At 41.4% G+C, this 17,377-nt stretch overlaps 1 protein-coding gene across 2 annotated transcripts; it reads left to right on the plus strand.

Annotated features, from left to right (window-relative positions):
* Window positions 1-10,750: 10,750 nt before the first annotated feature.
* TMEM238 (transmembrane protein 238) lies at window positions 10,751-14,773 on the plus strand. Of its 2 annotated transcripts, XR_014028496.1 has the most exons (3): window positions 10,751-11,333; window positions 12,851-12,909; window positions 13,948-14,773. XR_014028496.1 is itself a non-coding variant. In XM_081343920.1 (2 exons), exon 1 carries the CDS (start codon window positions 10,975-10,977, stop codon window positions 11,329-11,331), a length of 357 nt encoding a protein of 118 aa, XP_081200046.1. In that variant the 5' UTR covers window positions 10,751-10,974; the 3' UTR covers window positions 11,332-11,333; window positions 13,948-14,706. The 2 variants fall into 2 exon arrangements, 1 of the variants encoding a protein (XP_081200046.1); XM_081343920.1 differs by lacking the exon at window positions 12,851-12,909 and having other exon boundaries at window positions 13,948-14,706.
* Window positions 14,774-17,377: the final 2,604 nt, after the last annotated feature.

Below are 17,377 nucleotides of genomic sequence, written 5' to 3' on the forward strand. Positions count from 1 at the left end.
TTCCCCCGCACTTACGACGACAAGAAGCTCTCATACGGGAGTATAGTAAGATCCTGCTAAACTCCTCTCTACCCATTCATGCCTATACCTCTGATCTCTTAAGATGTCGATTAAAGTCAAGAAATCCACCACTCCTCACAGCGCTTAAGCTGCTGGCCGAACATCAGAGCACTATACAAAAGTGGATGGAAGCATGGAGTAGCTATACCTCCCAAGATATTTCTGAGCATATTAATCCTAATAGTATACCTCCAGGATTTAATCTACCCCGACACATATGGGTGACATACAATAGAATTAGAACGACTCATGGGGTGTGTGCTGATTCTCTGTATAAATGGGGAAAGACACCTTCAGCACAATGTGATTGCGGGGCTCCCCGACAGACTATCCAACATATAGTGAGGGAATGCACTAATAGAAGATACCTAGGAGATTTTAAGGACTTCCTCTGCGTAACAACGGCAGCTACTGACTGGATCTCCAAACTCGACATTAAACTGAAATGTTATTTCTGTTTTCTTCTTAGGTTTTATAATTGCTTCTTTTTAAAAAAAATGTTTTAACTGTTCTAACTTGTAAATATGAAGTGCTTTTAATTCTGTGTGTGACCAGCCATACACTAAATAAATAATACACCTAAAGTAATGCAGGACCTTGTCATAAACAAAGGAAATCTTTGTTTGGAAACCACTTCCATAGTCACCTTTCACAAAAACGAATAACTACTATTAAATAATTCTCTATCTGGCAGTGGCAAAGTAATCATCTTATACTAGCTTTCCCTAATCTGTCTATCCACAGATGTGTTAAGATTACAAATCCCAATGAATGAGAATTTGAAGATTTGTACTCTGAGCACATCTGGTGGCTATGAGGTCAGAGGAGGCAATCGTATTTGTAGTGATAACACTGAAAAGTCTCAAACTTCTCTTTCTGAAATCTTCTATTCTTCACTCTAGCCCAGGGGTAGGCAACCTTGGCTCCTTTATGACTCGTGGACTTCAACTCCCAGAATTCCTGAGCCAGCTGGCTCAGGAATTCTGGGAGTTGAAGTCCACGAGTCATAAAGGAGCCAAGGTTGCCTACCCCTGCTCTAGCCCTACCTTCTGCCCAAAGTTAGAACTTTGGTCTGTGAGAGAAATAAGACTACCATACTCTGCTGCCTTATCATTCTAAATGATAAGAATGAAATAATTGTTCTAGCACTATGTCCTAAAGATAGTATTGAAGATATCGGTCTGCCGATAAAGAAAAACCAAGCTTTATTTAAAAAGAAAAATCTATGAAATCTCATATCAACTTTAAAACTGAAAAATTATAAAATGCAGTCTTGCAGGACCTACAATATATTGCTGTCCAGTGTACAATAGAACAGTGGTCCCCAACCTTTGCGGCTTGGCGGCTTGGCTGGGGGGGAGAGGGGAACTGGGCTGCATGAGCGGCGAGCTGGCACACACGCATGTCTATACTAGGCCGCTACTCACATGAGTCAATTTACATATGTGTTTGTGTGCGCACTGGCCCACTGCTTGCCACAGCCTGGTTGCAAATAGGCCATGGCCTGGTAGTGGGCCATGGCCAGTGGTGGGATTCAACCGGTTCGCACCAGTTTGGCAAAACCGATACCTAGTTTTTTGCTGAGTTCAGCGAACCGGTTATGATAAATCTCTGTTTTCCGGAAGACGTCTGGTTTTCGTTTAACTTCTTTCCAGGTGGGGAAAAAAAAAACCTCCCCAAAAGTCCAAGAGAGGAGTGACGGAAACCAAACACCTTTGATCACATCACTCAGGGGGAAACTGGGTGGTGCTGTTGTGATTCAGTGTCAGCCTGTGCTCCCAGCAGCTGAGTCCGATGAATCTGAGGAGGAGGAGGAGGGGTTTGGGAGAGCCTTTGGTGTGCGAGGAAGGCTCTGATGCACTGCAGGACTCTCAGCCTGGCCCCTCCAGTCATGTTCCTCATGAGGCTCAGCTGTGTGAGTACGAGGTGTTGGACTCAGAGGATTCACAGCTGAATCTGTTCAGAGACGCTAGAAGCAGAAGGCAATCCAGCAGAGCAGAGCAGAGAAAATCAATGTGGCGACTCAGTGAGAGGAGGAGAAGGCAGTGAGAAACCACACCTTGGGACTGAATAAAAGGGGAAAGTGTGGAAGGGGCTGGTTGCTGAAGGAACTGTTTGGAGACATTCTAAGAGATTCCTGGTCTGTTCTTGATACTTCTGTTTAACTCTTGTTTGTTGACTCTTGTTTGATATTTTGAATCATTTATTGAAGGAAATATTCTGTTGCCTTTTTGTTTGAACTGTAAATAAATTTGGGTTGGGTTTTTCCATCCTATTGATTGTTTAAAGGAAGAAAGGGTTGTCCCTGACACAAACAGGGCCGGTCGTAGGCTGGAACAGAACAGGTGCTTCCCAGAGGTAATTTCAGGAATAAACGCTTCATCTCTCTAGTTTCCTGACTGGTGCATACGGGAAAGGAGGCGAGGCCACCAAGTATTAGCTGGGGTTGTGGCTCTGGAACTTTTTTTTGTCTAGCTATACAGAGCGCAACTAACGAGTGGGAAAGCTATTAAAGGCTTCTGTGATTCCATGCATTAAACCAGGGGTGTTAAACTGCTGGCCCACCCCATTGCCGGCAATGGAAAAAAAGTCGTGATATGTCGTGACACGTCACGTGACGTTGCGAGTTTGACACCCCTGCATTAAACTCTAACATAGTTCTTTGTAGCAGAATGGGCTTTCCTATTTTATAACAAGAACTATGATTTAAAATTTAAATAGCAGAATTTCAATTTCATATATCAAACCTTAGCTTTAAGTTTTAATATAATAAGCACTGTTTAAGTGACAGGTGCTATTTCAGATGGCAAATAGCGGCTCAGTGGCAGCAGCCTGTGATTTCATATAGCAAATGCTTATTTAGTTAAGCAATTTTCTCATTTTATGGAGTACTCTGTTATAAATAGCAGAGATTTCATGTTATTCCAGAAACATTGGTTTTAGCCCAGAAATATATAATTGCATATATACTAAACACTGATTTAGTCAAAATATAACTTCAGTACAGGTAGTCCACAACTCACAACCATTCATTTAGTGACCAGCATTGAAAAAAGTAACTTATGACCATTTTTCATAGTTATGATGTGTTTCATGTAACTTCCATTGTTGGTACTTTATATTTTTGCTTTTTTTCCCCATGCTCTGTGATTATATATTCTTTTGTTCCCTTTATTTGCCCTTTATACTTGAAATACCTTATTTCTAAATACTGATACTGATGTAGTTTATACATATTGTTTGAATCACAATATTTTTTTCTATTTGAGCAATATCAGCTTATTTTTCTGATATTTTGGTCTTGCCCCGGCTATTGGCTTATCTTTTACAATTTTTCCTTTTTCTTTCGATTCTAATTATTGCCTACTCTTTATTCTATAATTTCTTCTGGTGATTGTAGTAATATGTTATAAAACTTTGCATTCTTTATTACGTCGTTGCTTGGTTATTGATGCATACACTTTTCAATAAGGTTTTGTACAATACATTGTCATCTTCGATAAAGGGTATTAATGTCTGTAAATATTGTTATTATAATATATTAAAACATTTATTATTATTATTATTTTGCAGTAGCCCTTAAAAGGATGAAAAGACAACATAGAGTTTGATATATTTTTTCAATAAGAAACCAAAATTGGGAATCAGTTGTATCAGAATTGGCCTTCGATGGTACAAAACAGTCACAAGCACAACCACCCCAACTTGAAGAAAGCAGCACATCAATTATTGAAATAAAAAAATGATAACAACTCCAAAATTGAAAATAGTCTTCCTGAATGCTGGACAGTGCAACAATATAATAATTTTAAATAAAAATATGACAGACTGGTAATTTCTAACAAAAATGTTGCAAGTATTGTGCAAAATATGACTTCACAAAAGAGAAAAGTGATCATGTGCCAAAAGAATGGAAATGTTTTCAGACTGAGGCATCAGGGAAAAATAAAGAGGTACAACAAACTTCTCTAAAGAAAAAAAATGAAAGAACATTTTTCATCAAAAACTCGTAACATTTGTAAAGAGAAAGTAAAACAATGTGAGCAGTAACAAAGATAATAGATACAATGAATGAAAAATATTTATGTAGAGTATTTAATACAGTTTACAATCTGGCAAAAAGATGTAAACCATTTTCAGACATAGAAGATGAGATAGAAGTGCAAATTAAAAATGGATTAGATATGAGAATAGGATTACATTTACATAAAACCGCTGTGAAAGTAGTTGATTTCATTGCAAAGGAAAGTAAAAAAGAAATATTTACTAAAATTATTGAAAATTTAATAGGATATTGCTCCGATGGTGCCAGCATTATGCTTGGGAGAAAATCTGGAGTGAGCACTAGGATAGCAAAAGAGTTTCCAAACATAATAATATGGCACTGTTTAAACCATCGTCTGCATCTTGTTTTAGATGATTCGATAAATAAAGCAAGTAAATCATTTATTGATAAGATATATACTATTTTTCATCAATCCAATAAGAACCAAACTGAACTTACCGAAATATCCAGACAAGTTGGAATTGAAATTATAAAGACTGGTAGAGTTTTGGGACCAAGATGGGCTGCCTGTAGTTTAAGGTCAACCCTAGCTGTGTGGCGTGCTTATCCGGCGCTATTTTTATTCAAATGAAAAGTACTTAGGTATGGCTGCCCATCTTGAAAATATATATTTTATAACTGATTTGGCATCGATGATTGACACTTTAAATGAAATTTCTCTTCTTTCAGATGCACTGCAAGCAAGAAACATAGACATAATCAGGGCTTTTTTTGTCATAGAACGCTCAGAACGGAGTTCCGGCACCTTTTTTGGATGGAACCTTGTAGGGTAGGCAAGGCAGGTTGTATGACATGTGTGAGTTCCGGCACCTTTTTCTTTTACAAAAAAAAGCACTGGACATAATAAAGACTGAAAAACTGATAAGATCTATTAAAGCATTTCAGATGCTTGGAAAGGAAAAGGGTCTATACGGGAAAAAAAGTGGATGAATTAATGACTTCAAAAACCTTCAAAAATATAAAATTTGTAGAAAATCATCTATTTGTCGGGTTTCCTCGGAAAAGACTTAGAAAACGTAATGAATTTGAAAAAAAGACTAATGGATTGTGAACATTTAAAAGCAAGTTGTAGCCAGTTTCAAGATAGGAATAAATTACAATTTCTCAATTTTTTGGAGCTAGATCACTGGAATATTGAAGGTACTAGTTCCAGCTGAAGAGCAATTGTTCATACTTAATGACATTTTTAATTACCAAATTGATTTTAATGATTATCGAGATTTCATGGAAAACGTTTTAAAAATTTCCCAGAACTATGCAATTCCTGAAAGTGTTCAAAGAGCTAAAAATATTGTCAGAACAATTGCTGTAAGTTCAGCAGAAGCGGAAACGGATTTTTCAAAGATGAACATAATATGTTCAGAGAAGAGGACTCGCCTAACTGTTTCTAATATATCAAACCCAATGACTATTAGTCTAATCGGCTTACCTCTAAAGAAATGGGATCTTACTTCTACAGTGAAAAGATGGTTAAGGATGGTTAAACAATAAACTACCTTTCAGTATATCATTTTTAAAAAAATACTTAAAATGGTCATTAGGGAAGAGAACCGGTTGTTAAATTATTTGAATCCTACCACTGGCCCAGGAGTTGGGGACTCCTGCAATAGAAAACAGCCAGATCCTTGCTAAAATACGAAAGCCAAAAGACTGCAAGATGGTTTTGATGTGCTAATTTTTCCTTAGGCTCCAAGTTTTAGACAGCTCAAGAATATATGGTCTCAATAGATTTGGGAAAAAAATGTATTTCATAAATCATATATATATATATATAAAACCTCCCTGTAATTCTTTAATTCAGGGCAACTGGATGGAGTTGAGCGTTTACTGGCTGGATACCCTTCCTGATGCCACATGGAGTTTGCAGCGGATTTTTTTTTTTTGCATCCTAGGAGAGAAACATCTGCCACACTGCCTAGGATTGAACTCTCAACCTTCTGTGTGGGAGGTAAGCATCTTCATCACTAGGACACCACACCACTCACAATATACTACATCAGTGCTTTCCAACCTTTTCACCCATTGTACCACTTTTAGGATATGACAATATCCGAGTACCACCAGTCATCTAGCAAGGTGTCAAAAACTTGATGACCAAAAAAAAAAAAAGGAAAAAAGTGATGAAGTACAGGTAGTCCTCGACTTACAACAGTTTGCTTGGTCACTGTTCGAAGTTACAATGGCACTGAAAAAAGTTCCCCCCAAGCCACAGCTGAGCAAGACACTGGCCTGCCCGCCCGGCCACGCTCTTCCTCCTGTCCGAGGTTTCATTGTTGTGAGCATTTCTATTGAGGATTGGCAGCGGGGGTGGGGTGGGGGGGTGTTTGGTTTTTATTTTCCCCCCACCTCTGCTGGATGGTTGCAGCAGATTTTGGTCACTTCACATGACCCTGGGACACTGTGACCATCATAAATATGAATCAGTTGCCAAGCATCTGAATGTAAACCACAAGACCCTGGAGATGCTGCAACATTCCAGCCGATCGACGCTTCTTCTGGGCTCAGCAGAAACACCAGGATCAGCACCGAACTCCAGCTGGAGCCTGGCGCTGATCCTGGCGCTTCCGCTGAGCCCTGACAGCCCAGCTGCTCCAGCCATCTCTTGCTCAGGTTTCTGTCGTGCTGCCACCAGTTCAGCTCAATCCCCTTCCCCACTACCACTTTTCTAGGATGGTCACGTACCACCTGCCAGGTGCCAATGTACCACAGGTGGTACCCGTACCACTGGTTGAAAAGCCCTGTACTACATACATAAGGGATGAAAATATATGCAATCACTCAGCTTATTCAGAGATATAAATAATTTTGGAATTAAGCACAAAGATCAAAAAATTAACATTCAACACAGCTTTTGCCTAAAAGCTTTATCTACTTTGTAAAGATAGTGTGAATCCCAAAGGAAAATCCCCTCTCCCCCGCCCCACACTCCTCGGCAAGTATCTTGAGCGCAAACCCAGACATTTATCTGAGTTACTGGCAAGATGATATATTCCACTAAAGGAAGTCCTTGATTTATGACCACAATTGTGCCCAAAATTTATGTTGTTATGTGAGACATTTGTTAAGTGAGTTTTGTCCCATTTTACGAACTTTCTTGTCTTATGTACGGTCACTCACGCGCTCGTGACCTCTCGCCTAGACTACTGTAATGCTCTCTACATGGGGCTTCCCTTGAAGACTACTCGGAGGCTCCAACTGGTACAGAATGCGGCCGCGAGAGTTGTCTTGGGAGTTTCCCGGTACTCCCATGTTACACCTTTGCTCCGTGAGCTGCATTGGTTACCGATTGTCTTCCGGGTAAGGTTCAAGGTTTTGGTTATGATCTTTAAGTCCCTACATGGCATGGGTCCGCGATACCTCGAGGACCACCTGCTGCCGGCGTCGGCTCCCCTCCGCCCTGTGCGTGCCCACAGAGAGGGCCTCCTCAGGGTGCCTCCGGTCAAGGAATGTCGACTGGTGGCCCCCAGGGGGAGGGCCTTCTCTGTGGGTGCTCCGGCATTATGGAACCAACTGCCGGTTGAGCTCCGGACGGCATCAGACCTCCGATCCTTCCATCGCGGGTTGAAGACCCATTTATTTGAACTAGCGGGTCTGGCCTGATGGGGGTATATGGGTTTTTATAGGCTTGTTATTTTTTATCATTCTTGTTTTAACTTGGGCATTGATTTAATTGTTTTTTAATTTTTGTATTGTTATTTATACATGCCCTGTGAACCGCCCTGAGTCCCTTTGGGAGAAGGGCGGTATAGAAATCTCAATAAATTAAATTAATTAATTAAATTAAATTAGTTGTTAAGTGAATCACGACAGTTGATATGTTGTTAAGTGAATCTGGCTTCCCCATTGACTTTGCTTGTCAGAAGATCGCACAAGTGATCACATGACCTTGGGACACAGCAATGGTCATAAATATGAACCAATTGCCAACCATCTGAATTTTGATCACATGATCATTACAGATGCTGCAAAAGTCATAAGTGCGAAACATGGTCATAAGTCACTTTTTCAGTGCTGTTGTAACTTTGAACAGTCACTAAGCGAACCTTTGTAAGTTGAGGACTTCCCAACTCAGGTGTAGCAACTTCTTAACTTCCCAAGAACTCTCCTGACAATTTCTAGTCTAGGAAAAGAAAATTGTGGACATCTTCCCCCCCCCCGCCCCCCAGTGCTGATTCTGCTTGAGGAAAATATGTGTACAGTAGTGGCCAACATTGTGGAAACCTTTTGTGAAAAGTGTATTTTTGATGTTTGATGGCAAATAACCCCCTTTTTTTTGGAGTAGTACCATAAAATTATATATCAATGGAAAGACATGGATGTTTCAACATTCGGGCCTGGACTGACTATAGTTTTAAATTTGGTTTTATTGGGTCAATTGTTATGTATTTACTTCATTATTTAATTCTTTTTTAAACTTTGTATTTTATGTTTTTAACTTTTTATTGTTGTGAGCCGCCCTGAGTCCTTAGGGAGAAGGGCGGCATATAAATTTAATAAATTCTAATTCTAATTCTAATCAAGAATGTAATGCAACAAAGTTTGTTTAATTATCTGTACTGTATTCTATGAAAAGTTACAGCCAAATAACCATGTATCAATCTGACAACAGGAGCCTTTTATTCCCATACCCAAATTTGGGGTTTTTCCCCCCTGTTTTTGGTTTTGAATACAGCAAGATCATCAGTAAAAACAGAGGTTTATAGTCTACCAGTGACTAACCAGTTTATTACTCCATAAGGTTTTATGGATCATAGTCCATGCCATCACTTTTTTACAACGTGATGGCATAGTAACTTATTGGTAACTCCTGTCGACTTGTGTTTACCTCTGAACCTCCATTTTAGGATTTTGCAATGAATCTTCTTAGTTACCTGGGGAAAGCAAAACAGTATAATTTCCACCTTGGAAAAGTGATTCTCTTTTCCTATTGCCAGTGATAGTAGTAAAGGGAGATAAAGGCATTTCCAGGTTACCAGTAGACTAAAGGGTACAATTTGGCTCATGAATTAGAATATGTAGTCCATGGAAATGGCCAATTCCCACAATAGCAAGTTTTGAGGGGTCCTTGCTGCTCTCAGTCCTTGGCTGTTGTTTTTTTTTTGCAGACGTTTCATTACCCACTGATGCTATTACCTATTTGGGGTAATGAAACGATTGCAAGAAAACGAGCAAGCTCAGAGAGCACCAAGGACCCCTCATTTCAACCCTGAGCTACAAATATTCTCTATTGGTACAGCAAACTTTGAAATGCATTGACTGAGGGAAGGCCAAAGAAATAGGCAGTATAGCTTGAATCATATTTATTTAGAAGTTAATCTTTTTTAGAGCTTGGGGGAAATTTGTTCTTAGTCAATACATTTGGAATGTACTGAGTCTATAGAGAACCAGTTTGGTCTAGTACCGGCGTAGAGAACCTTGGCTCCTTTATGACTCGTGGACTTCAACTCCCAGAATTCCTGAGCCAGCTGGCTGAGGAATTCTGGGAGTTGAAGTCCACGAGTCATAAAAGAGCCAACGTTGCCTACCCCTGGTCTAGTAATTAAGGTGCTGGCTTAGAAACCAGGAGACCATGAGTCATAGTGCCACCTTAGGCATGAAAGCCAGCTGGCTGACTTTGGGTCAATCACCAGGAGACTATGAGTTCAAGTCCCGCCTTAGGCATGAAAACTGAGTGAGTGACTTTAGGCCAATCATCAGGAAACTCTGAGTTCTAGTCTCACCGTAGTCCTAAAAGTTGGCTGGATAACTTTGGGCCAATCACCAGAAGTCTGTGAGTTGTAGTTTCACCTTAGGCATGAAAGCTGGCTGGGTGACTTTGGGCCAGTCCCTCTTTTTCTCAGCCCAAGCCACCTCACAGGGTTGTTGTGGTGGGGAAAATGGGAGCAGGAAGGAGTGTTATGTATTTTCACCGCCTTGAGTTGCTTATAAATGAACAAAGGTGGGATAGAAATCTTAATAAATAGATTGACATAAATAGCTAAGGATAATAACGATAACTTTGCAAAGGTGGAATTCAAGACACCCATCTGGCTCTTCACTTGCTCTGAACCCTCTCAAATTCTTTGCACCTTCTTCCCTCATATGTGGTTGGCTGGCCACACAGTGGGTATGTGCAGTGGGTATGTGCACTGGGTATGTGCACTGATCCCCATGCAGCACCCCTGGAAAACCTCAGTGGGCGAGATTCCTTTTATGAACAGCTTGGTGTATTGAGAAGGGAGGAGAACAGAGCATGCAAGAGTGTCACTGGGAAGGTGGAGGGGGTGGGGTGGAGGTTTAGAAAAGAAAATACACAGCCAGAGACTTCCTGCTTTCTGCAAGCAAATTATTTGAACCAAGAACAGTGAATATCCAGTACTCTCCCAGCTGTGTGAGAAGGCCGATTTTGGGGAGTGGGAGAGGGGCAGGGGCTCTGGTCCTAGGAACCAGGCCTTTTGAGTTCCTTGGGAGAAGCTTGAAGGTGGGTAGTGAGCAAGTGGGAGCTTAACCAGGTTTCTTAGCTCTGAGGGTACAGGAGGGTTAATCCAACTGTTGGTCCCTCCCTTTCTGAAACTGGTTGGACCACTTTCTAGGTGCACTCACCTGGGACACTCCTTTTTTCCACTCCCAGCCTGAATAGTTTGCCTTTCCCGCTGTTCTTTTTTCTCCTCCTCTTCTACTTCCTTCCTTTCAACTGGGTTTGTCTGTAAATCTGCCTACTGGCTTATGAAGGAAACCCCCCACCACCACCACCCTTTGCAGTTGCCAATTGCCATTGCAATCTGTGTTTTGGGAGCCTCATTGCCTCCCTTCTGAAGGGCTCCCCAACTCCTTTCAAGTAAGTGCAGCCACTCAGCAGCTCCAGTCCCATGGTCTCCTCGGGACTGAGCCGTTGCCGGCTCGCCCTGGCGTTTGCGGTGTTCATGGACGCTGCGGGCACCGGGGCACTGTTGACCGGCATCTTTGCTAGACTGAGGCTGCGAGGCCGAGACTTTGGGGATCTGTTAATCTACTCGGGTGCGGTGCTGGTGTTCCTGAGCCTGTTAGGTTGGATTATGTGGTACACGGGCAATATTGAGATAGCCCCTGAAGAGCTGGCAAGGGATTATCACGCCAAGAGAGGGACGCTGGCACGGCTGGCTAGGAAGATCTCACGGACCTGGTCGCGGCGCCAAGGTGGTGGGCTGGCCATGAGGACTGTTTCAAGTAGCCGGGAAGCAGCTTAGAGGTAATTATATCCTCCCTTTTCCTTACAAATCACATCAGGGCTTCCATGGGAGAGTAACCAGCTCCTCTGAGTATGCTTCAGGTGCCTTTTTGATCCTTTTATCAAAAATTGTGTGCCAGTTTCTGCGCATCAACTTCCGTATCAAACTGTCTTACAGCAAGGTGCCTTGGGTTTATTTATAGTTCATTAGCAATCCTTTTAATTTTTTATTCAAGTTTATTATAAGATAAAATACAAATAGAAACAAAAACTGAGAAAATTAAAAACGAATTGCAGAAGAAGTGAAAAAGGGGGGGAAAAGTAGCATCTTTTCCTACTTTTCAATGCAGCGGAAATACCAATAAAGTTACAGCCTTAACCTTTTGCTTTGTATTTCTAAAAGTTTCAAGCCATTTCCTATAACAACAAAGTCATGCTAATTGTCAGAACCTAAAATTAGTGTTTCATTTTTTTTCAGCTTCGAGTACAAAATGCAGAAGTTGTTTCTAAATGGAAACAAAACTAGATAAATTATCTTTAATCAGAACAGTCTCTGCCAACTCTGCCACTTTTACCATCCATTGTTCCATTGTGGAGTCCTGTTGCAATCCTAACAGTAACTGGGACTTTTGGAGATCGTGGTTAGTCCAGCTCCCATTCTTGAAATGTAAACAGGTCTCTCATGTAATCTAGACTAAATTTCTTCTGGGCATCATTTTGTGGTTAGTGCACAAAATAGGGATTGCGATTTACCTGAGTGATTGTAAATATAAAATTACGGGTAGTCCTCAGCTTACAACAATTCATTTAGTGACCGTTCAAAGTTACAACAGCACTAAAAAAAAGTGAGCTATGACCATATTTCACACAACCATTGCTGCTTCCCCAAGGTCAGTGATCAAAATTCAGACTCTTGGCAACTGACTCATATTTATGATGGTTGCAATGTCTCAGGATCATATGATCACCTTTTGCAACCTTCCAACAAGCAAAGTCAATGGGGAAGCCAGAATCACTTAACAACTGTGTCACTAGCTTAACAACTGTAGTGATTTATTCAACATAAGGTTAAAGGTTGACTCAGCCTTCTATCCTTCCGAGGTAGGTAAAATGAGGACCCAGATTGTTGGGGGCAATAAGCTGACTTTGTAATAATGCCGCTTGGGGGGGGGGGGGCGAAAGCCCTAATAAGCAGGCATATACATAGAATGAAGGCTATTGCTAAGCACATTGATTTGTGCTTAGATTGTAAGCCACCCTGAGTCTTCGGAGAAGGGCGGGATATCAATGGGATTAAAAAAAAATTTAACATGGCAAGAAATGTCCTAAAATGGGGCAGAATTCACTTAACAAATGTCTCGTTTAGCAACAGGGGTTCAATTGTGGTAAGTTGAGGACTACCTGTAGTATAGGGTGTTTGTTATACACAGGGATAGGATTGGATGAGTAGGGTGACCAGCTATCGATTTTCTGTCCTTGCATGATTTGCTGTTGCTCTCTATCATCCTAACAACATCACAACATCCTCACTGACACAGACTTCCAATTCATGTCAGCGTTTTGTGGAATTGCTCCGAAAGAGCTGGTTTCCATTAGTGTAAGTAAAACCGGATCTGACTCTTATGAAATTTGTTTCTTTATCTTCCCCTGTACTTTTGTAACTCCATATTCTTTCACTCTATCACGGTATTATCCTACTTTCTCATTCATATTTATTTATTTATTTATATTTATATACCGCCCTTTCCCAAAGGACTCAGGGCGGTTTACAGGTTATTTAAAAGAAAATCAATACAAAAGTTAAAACAAATTAAAAAGATTAAATGAAACCCTGAGAAAAAATAAAAACCCAGTTAAAATTAAAAATCAAAAAATTCTCAGCCTGGGCCAGAGAGCTCGAAGAGCCAGGTCTTCAGGTCCCGGCGGAATGAACGGAGGTCGGGGGCAGTCCTAAGCTCCGCGGGCAGCTGGTTCCAAAGGGCAGGCGCGCCCACTGAGGCCCTACCCCTGGGTGTTACCCGCCGGCAATCTTTAACCGGCGGCACCCTGATAAGACCCTCCCTGTGGGAGCGCACTGGACGAAGGGAGCTTGATGCTGGCAGCAGGTGTTCCCTCAAATATCCCGGACCCTCGCCATTTAGGGCTTTATAGGTCATATATGTTACCCTGTGGAAGACATTCTCCTCGTCCTCATCCTGTAGAGCTAGATGCAATGGTAGCTGCAGCCCAGCACATCTACAAACCATCATGCTAGAAAGGCTGGGTTTAAAGAGACTGGGAAAAACCTCGGCCTTCAACATCTACTGCATATGAAAGGTCAATGAAAATAATATCTTCTTCAAGTTGAGCTTGATTACAGTTGACTTCAAAGAATATGGCTATTGTCATTGCTGTCTACTGGGTTGATTCTGCAGACTGGGTTATAGCTTTGGTTTGTACTAGTGTCTTCTCATCCATATGCTAGCCAGATCTGAACCAGCTTATGTTTTGCAAGGTCATCCAGGATCAACTAGAATGATCCCAAGAAGCAAGTATATGACAATAACCATAGAATTGGAAAGAATCTGCCCAGCATTCAGTCAATGCAATTCTCCTAGATGTTCTAATTAAGCTTGCTTTCCTGTTTTTCACGCAGGTTTTTCAATGAACACAGCACGTGGCTAGCACAGCAGTCTCTGCCAATGATTCTATGCCAGGAACAATATCTTTTTGACTTTTGGCCAACATGCTGTTGTGAAGAGCTGGGTGGTGCTCATTGGTGTGATACAATACTGGAAAAGGGGAAGGGCATTATTAGAATAACGGATTTAAAAAAGCAAACATTTGCACAAGCCATTATATGTCAAAGAGTATACTTAAAAACAATGTCTATATAACTGAGTTCACACAACACGTGATGCTGGTTTGCTAACCAAAGGGTATTAAATTATTATGTGATTGGGTCAAATGTTTATGGAGATTCTCAGTCATCCAGGCCATGGTTGCCCCAAAGGTGCTTTTTCAGGAGGCAACTGGACTTTCTTGCTTTTCGCTGAGGACGTTTCGCTTCCCATCTAAGAAGCTTCTTCAGCTCTGACTGGATGGTGGGGAGTGGCAGGATACCATATCCGGAGTTCAATAATAGAAATGATCTGTAGGAGGCAGCAAAGAGCAACCATTTTCTCTATTTCTCTGCTTACCTATTGGTCATCTGGAATTTTTATAGCCTGGATATAGGTCATCCTCATTTAACAACCACAATTGTGACTGGCAAGTTGGTCATTAAGCAAAGTAGTCACTAAGTGAAACTGCAACTGTGCTTAATGGCTTTATTTCCTTTGCTTTAGAGACCTGTGAAGGTTGTAAATGTGAACACTGGTCATAAAATTACTTTTTCACCTGCGAATGTACAATTACTTTTTAGCTGTGAATGTACAATAAATGAGACAGTGCTACATAAGGATTACCTGTCATCTTTTACCTGTAAAAATAAAGTTAAATAAAAGGCTAACCCAAACTTCAAAATGAAATAAAATACTAACCAATTGGCAATGGCTACTAACTGAATAGCATGAATCACACATCAACACGATCCTAATGTTGTGTGTTTGTGTGTCTTTGTGTCTGTATATCTGTGTATGTCTATTTACATATACATATACTATATATAAGGGACACGGTGGCTCAGTGGGTTAGGACGCTGAGCTTGTCGATTGGAAGGTTGGCAGTTTGGCGGGTCAAATCCCAGAGTGAGCGCCTGTTACTTGTCCCAGCTTCTGCCAACCTAGCAGTTCGAAAGCATGTAAAAATGCAAGTAGAAAAATAGGGACCACTACGGTGGGAAGGTAACAGCGTTCCATGCGCCTTTGGCGTCTAGTCGTGCCGGCCACATGACCACAGAGACGTCCTCGGACAAGCACTGGCTCTTTGACTTTGAAACGGAGATGAGCACCAGCCCCTAGAGTCGGAAATGACTAGCACGCATGTGCGGGGGAACCTTTACATTTACCTTTTTTATACTATATATACATACATATACTATCCAACTCTTGTTACTGAAATAGAACCCTCGGTGTTATACAGATGAAGATTCCTAAATATGTATATTCCACTATCACCATCACTTCACATGTGTATAGAGAGTCTTCATAGCTTTGCCCTTCAACCTGAGACTCTTCTGACCACATAGAATAGAATATCTTTATTGTTATTGTGAATGAAAATAAGTCTGTCCACAGTGCACACTACACACAAGTAAAAAACCAGAAGTAAAACATACTGTACATTATATACAAACATCCTTCACATTCTATTCACCATTGCGTTGCCCCTAATATTGCACTTCAGTGTTGCATTATACAGCAGTGCACTAAGGATCTCACAGTTCAACCATGAGCTACAAAGAGTCTCTTCTAACAGTCCTGCTTCTCTTTGACCTCGTATCCAGAACATAAACACGGTGGACTGGATTGTATGTACCATGTCCTCAAGTCTTTTTATAGTCAATCCACCATAGAAGGCAGGTGGGGAGGAGAGGAAGGGGTAGAAAGTAAAAGCTATTCTCACAGCAGAAGTGAGAATGAATCTGTGGACTTCTGCTATTGTGGTTCATCTGGGCAGAGCTGCAGTGAAAATCCATTCCATTTTTATGTCTCTGTACAACTTGAATAGCACCTCATTTCAAGCTACAAAAAAGGCTAGTGTCTTCCTTGCAAAGAGAGGCCCCTTTAGAAATGCAGTTTAAGTCACACACTGGAAAGGTAGTACTCATCTTACGACCACAATCAAACCCAACATTTCAATGTTGCTAAGCGAGATACTTGTTGTTAGGTGAGTTCTGCCCCATTTAACAAACTGGCGTAACATAATTGTTAAGTGAATCATTGCAGTTGTTAGTAACGTGATGGTTAAGTGAATCTGGCTTTCCGCATTACCTTGGCTTGCCAGAAGGTTGCAAAAGGTGATCACATAACTCTGGGTGGGACACTACAACCGTCATAAACATGAGTCAGTTGCCAAGCTTTTGAATTTTGATCATGTGACCATGGGGGATGCTGCAACAGTCACAAGTACGAAAAACAGTCATAAGTCACTTTTTCCAGTGCTGTTGTGACTTCAAATGGTCAATAAACAAGCTGTTGTAAGTCGAGGACTATGTGTAATTGAGAAGGCGGGGAACAATGCTAATTATGGATGAACTTCTTCATGGCTTCTGCTTCCTTAAACCTGAGTCTGTTCTTTGCCTTCCCTACAAACAAAGGGCTGATCTCAGAGTTTCCGCAGATGCAGATTTTTTATTTTTATTTTTCTAGGCATCCTACTGGATCGGACAAAGGTCCTATATGATTAAACAGTCTATTTCCTGCAGTGGCCTAGATGCTGCTGTGACAGCTCAGTCCTCTCTTTTATTACTTCCCTCATTGCTTTCAGCATCTTCATTAAACTTTTAATGCCACGTATTCAGAGACAGGCCACAGATATCATTTTCCATGTCTGGGTGAAACTGGAGACTTCCTCCTCTTGCTGTGCCTTGGATGGCCTTTACTTGCAAATGAAAACTCCTTTGCTACGTCTGCATCAGGGGTCCCCAAACCAACCCCTGGGCCGTGGTGGCCCATTCGGAACCGGGCTGCACAAGTGGCTGGACGACGCACATCCAGCTCCGAGTTACACGAACAACGGGCTGTTCCCCTCTTCCCCCCACAGCTGGGCTGCCAAGCCATAAAAGTTGGGGACCGCTGATTTACATCATCCCCAACCATTTTGATTCTGCAGAGGTGGTGGTTTTGGCAGGGCGGTGGAGAATAGTTTTGCATGTGCAACCTGAATCCCACACATGCACAAATGATGCTCATCTGCCATTTCTGTGGCCTGGTAGAGGTCCACAGCCTGGGTTGAGGAGCCCTGATCTACAAGACTGCTTTGTTTAATATTGTTTTTTCTGCCTGATTGGAATGGATAGAAATGCGCTTAATGTGGTACACTGGGGGGGAGGGGAGGACGGTCTCAAGATTTCAGGGCCCTGATAGAAAATATTTCTATTTCTAAAAACATGTCATTCCAGAATGAATGTGATTCCAGAATGA

The sequence above is a fragment of the Vipera berus genome, assembly GCF_964194415.1.
Source record: "Vipera berus genome assembly, chromosome: Z".
NCBI classification, from domain to species: domain Eukaryota; kingdom Metazoa; phylum Chordata; class Lepidosauria; order Squamata; family Viperidae; genus Vipera; species Vipera berus.

Excerpts from the sequence above, each read along its gene's own strand:
- TMEM238 (XM_081343920.1), top strand. The coding sequence starts at position 10,975 with ATGGTCTCCTCGGGACTGAGCCGTTGCCGGCTCGCCCTGGCGTTTGCG.